Source organism: Coptis chinensis, chromosome 1 (genome assembly GCF_015680905.1).
Source record: "Coptis chinensis isolate HL-2020 chromosome 1, ASM1568090v1, whole genome shotgun sequence".
NCBI lineage: Eukaryota > Viridiplantae > Streptophyta > Magnoliopsida > Ranunculales > Ranunculaceae > Coptis > Coptis chinensis.
In genome coordinates this window covers 9,693,443-9,704,771 of record NC_141456.1, presented here as the reverse complement: position 1 = coordinate 9,704,771, position 11,329 = coordinate 9,693,443, and the positions used below count along the sequence as shown (strand labels likewise).

The 11,329-nt window shown below is 41.4% G+C and overlaps 2 protein-coding genes across 2 annotated transcripts; both read left to right on the top strand.

The window, feature by feature from the left end:
• Positions 1-436: 436 nt before the first annotated feature.
• Positions 437-3,276, top strand: LOC147521976 (putative pentatricopeptide repeat-containing protein At3g08820). The gene is given in 3 exon segments (XM_086589806.1): positions 437-1,474; positions 1,477-2,631; positions 2,634-3,276. Coding segments are annotated over 3 exon segments (1,725 nt in total). The 5' UTR covers positions 437-1,134; the 3' UTR covers positions 2,864-3,276.
• A 7,128-nt stretch (positions 3,277-10,404) lies between these two features.
• On the top strand, positions 10,405-11,109 carry LOC147521975 (uncharacterized). Its single transcript, XM_086566871.1, has one exon. The coding sequence runs from the start codon at positions 10,405-10,407 to the stop codon at positions 11,107-11,109; it is 705 nt and encodes a 234-aa protein (XP_086422997.1).
• Positions 11,110-11,329: the final 220 nt, after the last annotated feature.

Here is an 11,329-nt window from a genome sequence, read left to right as displayed (position 1 = left end):
CAATATAGGTTTAAACTTTAACCCAGACTGTGTCTTCTGTAAAAGTTACCCAGATACCTCACAACACCTATTCAAAGAATGCCCTTTCACTTTCGGACAATATGGAGACTCAAACCCAATCCCCAAATTGTTAACGCACCCTTCAATGACACCGCAGAGATGGATATCAAAGACTCAACAATTATTGAGAAATCAACACAGAGATATACCCTTTGCTATAGAACTCTTTGCAATCATATGTTGGAACATCTGGAAGAGCATAAATGAAATGATTTTTGAACAAAAAAGGATCACTCCTCAAGGCACAATCAAAGCTAGTCTTGTTTTCTGGAGAAGCACAAAGGATGCCCAGTCACTACTCCTTAAACCCAAGAGACCGAAACAACTCCTTCATCTCTGCTGGAAGTCTCATTCAGCCCCATACGTAACTCTAAACACTGATGGTGCAAGTCACGGAAATCCAGGCCCTGCAGGTATGGGATGTGTATTAAAGAACTATGACGGGGGTTTTATTGCTGCATCAGTGGATTACGTCCCTTTCGGAACATCTTTCCTAGCAGAAGCTTTGGCCATGAGACTAGGTCTATACCTAGAAATCTCCTATGGCATCACCCACATACATATCCAAAGTGACTCCCAGGCTTTGATCAAATGCATTAAGGGAGAAGACAGGGATAGTCCATGGGAGGCAGCTGGGATCATTGAGGATACTCGCCAACTTTTCTCTTTGTTCGAAAACATATCCATCATCCACATATACAGAGAAGGAAATGCAACAGCTGACACACTGGCACAGTATGGCATTTCTTTAGCTCGTCACATAAGCTGGCAGATATCATCTGTAAAGATCTCTTTTTCGACTGTTTGGGTATTTCCACGCCCCGTTTAGTTTAAATAATATGAAAATGTTTGAGGAAAAAAAAATCTTCTCCTTTGTTCTATAAAGCGTTAGAGGTTAAGAAGCTACTTTTTCAAGGATGTAATACTTTCCTACAACTCAAGCATGTTTTCCGGTTTGGTGGACAATTATCTAGTGAACATGATATTAAGGTCAACATTTCAATTTGGAAATCCCAACCACAAGGTTTTGTTTCTAATAACTGTCACACTGAGACAATTGAGTTTTACACTCTAATGAGAAGAGATGGGTTGGCCCCGAACAATATGACTTTTCCTTTTGTGTTAAAGGCGTGTGCTAGGCTTTCTGATTTTCAACTTGGGCTGAAGATTCATACTCATGTTTTGAAAGCTGATGTTTTTGCTAAAACTAGTTTACTTTGTATCTATGCTAGATGTGGATGTTTAAATGAAGCTCATAGACTGTTTAATGAGATGCCAACTAGAAATGTTGTTTCTTGGACTGCTATCATTAGTGGATATATTAAGGCTGGAAGATTTAGTGAGGCAGTTGACTCGTTTAAAAAGATGTTGGAGATGGAGTTGATGCCAGATAGTTTTACCCTTGTACGTCTTCTCAGTTAGGGGATTTGCAAACTGGGGAATGGATACACAGTTATATAAGGGAGATGGGAATGGGAACGAATGTCTTTGTTGCTACTTCTTTGCTGGATATGTATTGCAAGTGTGGAAGCATGGACAGAGCCCGTGGTGTATTTGATGAGATGGTCGACAAGGATGTGGTCTGTTGGGGTGCAATGATAAATGACTACGCTTCTAATGGACTCCCTAAAGAGGCTCTTGAACTGTTTTCCCATATGCAAAGGGATAAAGTTAAACCTGATTGTTTCACCTTCGTCGGAGTTCTTTCAGCTTGTGCAAGGTTAGGAGCGCTGGAATTAGGGGAGAAGTTTAGTTGTTTGATTGATAAAAATGAATTATCAGTGAATCCAATCTTAGGTACTGCATTGATTGACATGTATGCCAAATGCGGGAGCATTACAAGGGCATGGAGAACCTTTCAAGGAATGATGGAAAGAGACCTTGTTCTATGGAATGCCGTGATCTCTGGACTGGCAATGAATGGGCATGTTAAATCTGCATTTGGGCTTTTTGCTCAAACGGAGAAGATGGGGATTCGACCTGATGGAAACACTATTATTGGTATTCTTTGTGGTTGCACTCATGCCGGTCTAGTTGATGAGGGTCGTAGGTTTTTTGATAGTATTCAATGCATCTATTCCTTGATCCCTAGGATTGAACATTATGGGTGCATGGTAGACCTTCTAAGCCGTGGCGGCTTATTAGTTGAGGCTCATCAGTTAATCTTAGACATGCCGTTCAAGGCTAATGCAGTTGTCTGGGGTGCACTGTTGGGAGGGTGTAGGTTACACAAGGACACTCAGTTGGCTGAACACGTATTAAAACAACTCATTGAGTTAGAACCATGGAACTCAGGAAATTATGTCCTTTTATCCAATATCTTCTCTGTTACTGGTAGATGGGATGACGCAGAAAACTTGAGGTTAATCATGAACGAAAGAGGGCTTCAAAAGACACCAGGATGTAGTTGGATTGAAATGGATGGGGTTGTTCACGAGTTCCGTGTAGGGGACCAGTCACATCCATTATCTGCGAAAATCTATATGAAGCTTGATGAATTAAGTACGGAATTAAGGCCTTTGGGCTACAAGCCTAAGACGGATTTTGTACTATTTGATATAGAAGAGGAAGAGAGGAGCATTCCCTTGGCTGTCATAGTGAGAAGTTAGCTATTTCATTCGGACTTATCAGTACTGCACCAGGAACCCTGATACGAGTCGTAAAGAACCTTCGTGTCTGTGGTGATTGTCACACAGCGATTACACTTATTTAAAAAATTACAGGTCGAGAAATCATTGTACAAGACAACAACCGGTTTCATTGTTTCAAAGGCGGCTCGTGTTCTTGTAACAATTATTGGTAACGTTAGTTGGAATTTAAACATGAAATGGTATCAATTATTCATCTCCCGCCTTCCATCGTGTTGGTTTTGTCATATTTTGTGCAAGGGTGTGAACTGTTATATGGCTGCTCCATTTGATCCAAACGTCCACTGTTGCTTGTTCAAGTTTTACATCCATCTTGCATCAAGTTCAGCTTCAGCTTCCCTGCTGCTTTAGATTTTTATTCACTATACAGCCTGTGTCAAGGTAATATTTTTTGTGTTTTCCTGAACAGAAAATGTATACTAGTTTTTTTTTGTTGGACCTTCTCTTGTAACATTTTGTCTTCGATCGCCAGCATCAAGTCAATATTGTGAGGATTTTGTAATGCAGAAAGACTGCTGTTAATTCATAACTACTCAAAATCTCAGGGAGAATTTCTTTGGGCATCTAACATCACTTGATTAGGTATAAACAAGAGACCTATATTTTGTTAGTTCCTTTGGAAGATTTTGATGAAGATAAAGTTGTTTACAAGTATTTAGTAACTGATGTTGGTTAATAGTTTCCATTGTCGAAGCTTTTGACTGGGACAACAATAATCAAGCCTCAGAGCTTATATCACACATGGAAAATATTTAGTGGTTGGTATTTCTATACTTGATAAACTAAGAAAATATTGTTTGTTCATATGCATGTTCACGTGCAGCTATTCTTCAAAGATTTACTGGGGTTTCAACTTACAAGACATGAGCTAAACAATCTAAAACACCAAAACCTTGTACAGGAAAAACGAATTTTCACTTCAGAATCGTTTCAGCTCTGCAGTACTTCTGCTAATTCTAAGCCGTCAAATTTGAATATGGAATATACGGATGAGCAGAGCAGAGTCTCTTTGTCGGATGTGGTCTCTGACTATGCAAGGCGGTGGTTCCAACTTCCAAGACACACTCAAGGAGGCGAAGGATGGAGACAGCAGTATGCAGATTTTGGTGGGTCAGATGTATTACAACTGTTATGGAGTTTCTAGAGATACAAGTAAGGTCAGCTTGAACGTTTTTATTTTAAAGGTTTTCTGGTTTTTATTACATTTTAAGTGATCTTGGGCTTAGCAAATCATACTCGATGCAATTCCCAAAAAAAAATTTGTTTTCATTGTAATCAGGGAAGAGCTTGCTTTACAAGAGCTTGGAAAAGTCGTCTTAGCTATAAACGTCCAGGTGAGTTTCCCCGACCTTCTTTTGTTTCTCTCCTTTTGTTTTGTCTCATGTTGATCGTTGGCTTTGTTTTGTGTCTTTTCAATTTGAATTAGGTTATCATGCCAGTGATTAAGATTTGGACGAGTTGAATGACAAAGATGTGAACTAAGATCAGAAGTACTGATAGAGGATGTTAGTCGAAAAAAATTCGTAGTCTTGTTGTCTTTGCTCTCTTACTCTTGAAGGAGTAGCTGCTGATTCCAAGTTGTTAAGACTTTCTGTTATTTAGTTAATAATGTCCTAGTATCTAGGATTAACGTTAGTAGTTGATTCATTCAAAGTTTGTTACCACAAGGCTATTATTGTGGGCTGCATTTGATAGGGTTTGTTGCATTGTATGGCAATTTAAAAGCCAGAGTTATTCAGAAAAGTAGTAATTTACTAATAGAACTTTTTGTTTTTTTTTACATTCTCAACAAAATGGTATCAGAGCCATTGGGTATGAGATAAAGAAGCAACAATTTTTTTGAGTGATTTCAAAACACAAAGTGAGAGTGTGAAGATGGCAGCAGAGTCGAGTTGCTTTGCACAACCCTACATCCCTAAGTTTGATGGGGATTATGAGCATTGGAATATGCTTATGGAGAATCTCCTACGTTCAAAGGAATATTGGAGTATTGTTGAGACAGGGTATGTACAACCTGTATCTGGAGAAGCTTTAACTGCAGGGCAAAGAAAAACCTTGGAAGAGACGAAGTTGAAGGATCAAAAAGCCAAGAATTACTTATTCCAATCTATTGAAAAGTTCATCCTGAAAACAATTGCGAAGGAGACGGCCAAGTAGCTATGGGACTCCATGAAGATCAAGTACCAAGGTGTAGAGAAAAAACGAGTTTTTCTCTGTTTTTCACGTTCGAGAGCGCCTTCCAGTGCCAGGGCGCGACTTCGCTCATGGTCCGATGAATTGCGCGACTTTCGAAGATGCGGCGCGCCCGTGCTCACCAGCCTTTCGAAGAGCCTTCCGCGGCCGAGCCTTTTGTTTGTGGGCTTCGCTACAGTAACCGCGGTTTTGGTTTTTTGGTATAAAAACAAAATCAGTTTTTGTGGAAAACCTAACTTTTCCAAAACCAAGAAAGAGAGAGATTATAAGAGAGCAATTCTTTGTGAGTTGAGTGTTCATTCTTTGTGAGTGAATTGAGAGACTTATGTCTGTTACTCGGACATCTAGTAAAGCTTGGAACTCGCAGTTGTGGGCGTAGGCAAATTGCGAACCACGATATATCTCGTCTTGTGGTTTGTTCTTTTTACATTAATTGTTTTACTTTATATGCTTGTTATTTGATATTGAGAAGTGTTGGGATATTGCTTGGAGGGTGTTGAAGTCTTGTCTAGTGTGAAGGATCGATCTTTGTGTAGGATTGATCCGTTTGTTGTGGGTAACGTTGTTTCCGCGACTTATATATTCACAACAATTGGTATCGAGCGTAGGTATACGACTAGGATTTTGAGTTTAGTGCTTTCGAAATTTGTGTAGACAAGGTGTTCGATTAAATTCGAGGTGAAAATTTTTTGGGTTATTGTGTGTAACTTGAAAGATGGCTCCCAAGATGTCAAACACAAGGTTTGAAGTAGAGAAGTTTAATGGGAAAAATAACTTTGGGATTTGGCAAGTCCAGTAAAAGGACATCCTCATCCAACAAGGTTTGCCTAAAGGCTTTAAAGGGGATTAAATCTAAGGCGTAGTATGAGTAATGATGATTGGGAAGAGTTCGATCTTAGGCCTGTTCATCAATCCGGTTATGTCTTGCTAATGAGGTCATGTATAGTGTGATGGGAGAAAATACCGCTGCCGGTATTTGGCTCAAACTAAAGTTTATGTATATGACCAAGAGCATGACGAACAAGATGTACCTTAAGAAGCGTCTTTATCGGTACATGATGGTCGATGGTTCAACGATGCAAGAGCACGTTAGTGAGTTCCGTCGATGTCTAGCGGATTATTTGAATGTTGGTATGAAGATGGATGATGAGGATCAAGCGGCATGTTTAATATTCTCCTTGCGAGAAAGCTATGAGCATCTAATGACTACATTCATGAACGAGAGAAGTCGTCGATCTTGGACGAAGTTGAGTGCACTTCTTTCTTATGAGTTGATGAAGAAGACGTGTAGAGAATAGCATTGATGCAGTCGGGGCTAGTGGCAAGAGGAAATTCAGTATGAACGTAATTATTCAAGTAATGAGAATTCTAGGTCCAAGTCAAAGAAGCCTTTAAAACATGTACAATGCTACAATTGCAATTGCAATGAAAATGGACATTACATGAAGTAATTGTCCTCACCAAGAAAGAGAACAAGAGAGATGGTCGAAGAAGAAAGGTAAAGCAAAAATTGAGGCAAATTATGCTTCGTGCTCAAGAGGATGAGTTCGATCGCGGTGTCCACACAAGACTATATGACCGAAAGGTGGATTCTTGATTCGGATGTTCCTATCATATGTGCCCGAATAGGCAAGTGGTTTACTTCTTTATGAGAGCATTGATGGTGGTTCCGCTTTTAATGGGTAATGACGTTGCTTGTAAGGCGGTAGGAATTGGAACTATAACGAGTCAAGATGTATGATGGTGTAGTGAGGACTTTAACCGATGTGAGGCATGTTCCGAGCTAAAAAGTCTTATTTCTCTTGGTACCTTGGATTCCAAAGGCCACAAGTTTGTGGGCGAAGGTGGAGTCCTAAATATTGTTAATGGCTCTTTAGTTGTTATGAAGGGTCAAAAATATGGAACCTTGTATACTGGATGCAGTAAATGCGGTGATAGGCGATGTAGCGTGGGTGCATGTAGTAATGATTCCGGAGTGCACTAAGATATGGCATATCGCGTTTAGGGCATATGAGTGAAAAGGGTTTGTCCGAGTTGTGCAAGCGAGGATTCTTGAAGAACTTGAAGAAGCCAAGTATGGGGTTTTGTGAGCATCAAGGTCTATGGGAAGCGGTCAGAGTCAAGTTCAAGTCAAGCAAAGCACCACGACAACAGGCATCCTTGACTATATGCATACGGATGTTTGGGGACCCTCCAGGGTGGCTTCCAAGGGAGGTAACCGCTATTATGTCTCATTCATTGATGATCATACTCGCTATGTGTGGGTGTATATGATGAAATCGAAAGATTAAGTGTTTGAGACATTTAAGAAGTGGAAGGCAAGGGTTGAGAATCGCACAGATAGGAAGGTAAAGACATTACGCCCCGACAATGGTCTTGAATATACCTATGGACCTTTCCAAGAGTTCCGCAGGCGTATCGGGAATTGCCGCATGGGCCGGATCAAAGGGCACGCCACAGCAGAATGGAATGGCAGAGAGGATGAATAGAACTTTGCTTGAAAGAGCAAGATGTTTATTGTCTAATGCCGGTCCCTAGGCAAAGAGTATTAGGCGATGCGTGTCCATGGCGTGTTACTGCATACAATAGGTCACCGATTACCCGGCTATAGATTGCAGGACACCTTATGAGGTGTGGTCCGGAGTAACCCGGTGATTATAGTATTTTATGAAAGTGTTTGGATCGACGACTTACTACCATGTAAGGGACATCAAGCTAGATCCTAGAGCTAAGAAGGCCATATTCTTAGGCTTCGCCAAATGGGGTAAAGGGATATAGATTGTGGTGTCTAGAAGACTACAAGTTCCGGTCGTGAGAGATGTTACCTTTGATGAGACTTCCGTGTTATCTTCGATGGCCGAGGTTCGAAGTAGGCGAGAATGGTGAGTCTATAGAAGTTCAAGCTACCGAGCTTGAGTTGTCCGATGCAGCCAGATGACCGGTTAGATCATGATGAGGTACCAAATCATGGAACCACACAACAACGAGGAAGAAGAGCAAGAGCATCCGCGAACTTGTAGTGGGTGACCCTAGGCCACGAGACAAGTTAAAGAAGTGCACAAGTATGGGCACGGAAGCCGGTGAAACACTATGGTGAGGTGGATTTAGTGGCATATGATTGAATATCGAAAATGATGAGCGGATAGCTTCAAAGGAAGTCGTTAGAGATGCTCATTACAGAGATTGGTTGGTAGCTATGCAAGCAGAGATGGAATCTCTTGATAAAAATCACACATGGGACCTAGTTTTATTGCCAAAAGGGCAAAAGGACTATCGGCAAATAAATGGGTGTTGAAGAAAGAAAGAGGTCCTTCCCCGAGTCCGATCAAGATCGGGTACAAGGCAAGAGTGGTAGCAAAGGGTTTTTCACAGAAGGAAGGACTCGACTACAATGAGGTATTTTCCCCGGTGGTCAAACATACGTCCATTCGTGTGTTATTGAGTCTAGTTGCTCACTTCAACTTGGAGTTAGAGCAACTTGATGTGAAAACTGCTTTCTTGCATGGGGACTTGGAAGAAGAGATCTATATGAGACAACCTGAAGGGTTTGTCGTTGCTGAGAAAGAAGATTATGTATGCAAATTGAATCGGTCACTATACGGGTTAAAGCAATCGCCCAGGAAATGGTACAAGCGCTTTGACACATTCATGATGCAACATGAGTACACCAAGCGTAAGTATGGATTGTTGTGTCTACTTTAGAAGGCGCGTGGTAATGACTTCATCTATCTCCTGCTTTATGTGGATGACATGCTTATTGCTTCCAAAAGCATGGTGGAGATAGACAAGTTGAAATCTCAACTTAGCTCTGAGTTTGAGATGAAAGACTTAGGTGGAGCCAAGAAGATACTGGGCATGGAGATTGACAGAGATAGGAAGAAGCGGAGGATAGTTGTATCTCCGAAGGAATACATTCGAGAAAGTAATTTCTCGATTTGGTATGGAGAATGCAAAGTCGGTTTCTACTCCCTTTATTTGGGCATTTTAGGCTTTCACCTAAGTTCTCTCCTAGTTTGATTGGAGGAACAAAAGCATATGGCTAATGTTCCTTATGCAAGCCGTGGGTAGTTTGATGTATGCTATGGTGTGCACACGCCCGGACATTTCCACAGTGATTAGTGTTGTGTTGGTATATGGCAAATCCTGGGAAGCGGCATTGGGGCAGCGATGAAATGGGTACTAAGGTACTTGAAGCGGTACTTTGGATGTGGGATTAGCTTATGGTGGAGGCACTTGTTATGTCGGTGGGTTTGTGGATTCCGATTATGCGCGGTGATCTAGATAGACGACGATCGACCACTTGGTTATGTGTTTATGATGCATGGTGCACGGTTAGTTGGAGGTCTATGCTACAGGCTCTGATTGCTCTATCTACTATCGAGGCAGAGTATATGGCAAATGGCAGAGGATGTGAAAGAGGCACTATGGCTTCGAGGTCTTCTAGATGATTTGGGTATTGAAAGCGTAACGGTGTTCGGTATTGTGATAGTCGAGTGCTATTCATTTGGCGAAGAACCAAGTTCATCATGGTCGGACCAAGCATATTGATGTCCGATATCACTTTATACCTGGGATGTCGTTGAGGATGGTGATGTAGCACTTGAGAAAGTAGACACCCATGACAACCCCTGCCGATATCGACAAAAGTTGTCACCGGAGTTAAGTTCCAACACCGTTTTGGGCTTGCTCCAAATCCTACATGTTTGAAAGAGCCCTGTGTGGGCATAGCCGCCAGGCGATTGATCGCGAAGTCTTCCTTGCTGGAGGTGTTCTTACTTGGATGTGATCTTCTTTGGATGTGTTCGGCTTGGTTTTATGTGTTAAAACCTCACCGAGGTGGAGAATGTAGAGAAAAACGAAGTTTTTTCGTTTTTTTGCATCGCTCGCCAGCCTTCCAAGTGCCAGAGCGCGACTTCGCGCTCATGGTCCGATGAATTGCGCGCGACGAAGCCGGCGCCACGCCTTCAGGCCAGGGCTTCGAGAAAGCAGCCAAAGGCCTTTTGTTTGTGGGCTTATTCACAAGAACAGCGGTTTTGGTTTTTGGTATAAAAACAAAATCAGGTTTTGTGGAAAACCTAACTTTTCCAAAACCAAGAAAGAGAGAGATTATAAGAGAGCAATTCTTTGTGAGTTGAGTGTTCATTCTTTGTGAGTGAATTGAGAGACTTGTAATCTGTTACTCCGGACATCTAGTAAAGCTTGGAACTCGCAGTGTGGACGTAGGCAAATTGCCGAACCACGATATATCTCGTCTTGTGGTTTGTTCTTCTTTTACATTAATTGTTTTACTTTATATGCTTGTTATTTGATATTGAGAAGTGTTGGGATATTGCTTGGAGGGTGTTGAAGTCTTGTCTAGTGTGAAGGATCGATCTTTGTGTAGGATTGATCCGTTTGTTGTGGGTAATGTTGTTTCCGCACTTATATATTCACAACACAAGGAAATGCTAGGGTGCAGCGTGCTCAACTTCAAATCCTCCGCAGGAATTTTGAAGTGTTGGAAATGAAACTTGGAGAATCTGTCACAGATTGTTTTGCTCGGGTGATGTTGGTAGCAAATGACATGAGGAATTTTGGAGAGAACATGACTGACGTAAAGATCGTTGAGAAGATCCTGCGCACACTCACTGAGAAGTTCAATTACATTGTCTGTTCGATTGAGGAGTCAAAAGACATCAATCTTCTTACAGTGGATGAGCTACAGAGTTCATTACTTGTTTATGAACAGAAATTCCGAAAGACTGGAGAAGATGATCATGCACTAAGAGTCTATGATGAAAGAATTGGAGGTAGAGGTCGAGGAAGGAGCAGCTGTAGAGGAAGAGGTCGTGGGAGAGGAACTCAAATGTTCAACAAAGCCACAGTGGAATGCTTCAAATGCCACAAGCTTGGGCATTTCCAATATGAATGTCCGAGCTTGAACAAGGAAGCAAATTACGTAGAGCTGAATGAAAAAGATGATATGCTACTAATGTCATCTATTGAGTTGCATGAGATAAAACGGAATGATGCATGGTTCCTCGATCCAGGATGCTCTAATCATATGTGTGGCGATCGAGGTATGTTTGCCAATCTAGATGAGAGCTTTCAACATTCAGTTAAATTGGGAAATAATAGTAGAATGAGTGTGGTCGGAAAGGGAAGTGTGAGACTATTGTTGAATGGAGTGAGTCATGTAGTCAATGAAGTGTGCGGTTACCCTCACTGAATCTTAATGAGTCCGGATTCAGTGAGGGTAACCGCACAAGTCAACTTGTGTGGGCGCAGCTAATCCCATTAGATTAACTTTGAGATTAAGATTAGATAACGAGACTTTTAATAGTTTAACACCGTTTTCTATTACATAGCTGTCAAAATCTTTTATTTTGGTGACAAGATCTAAACCAATCGACACAAATCCAAAATCCAAAACAGAGCCCGCAAAAAAC

Coding starts and splice junctions, on each gene's coding strand:
- LOC147521975 (XM_086566871.1), top strand. CDS start 10,405: ATGAAACTTGGAGAATCTGTCACAGATTGTTTTGCTCGGGTGATGTTG.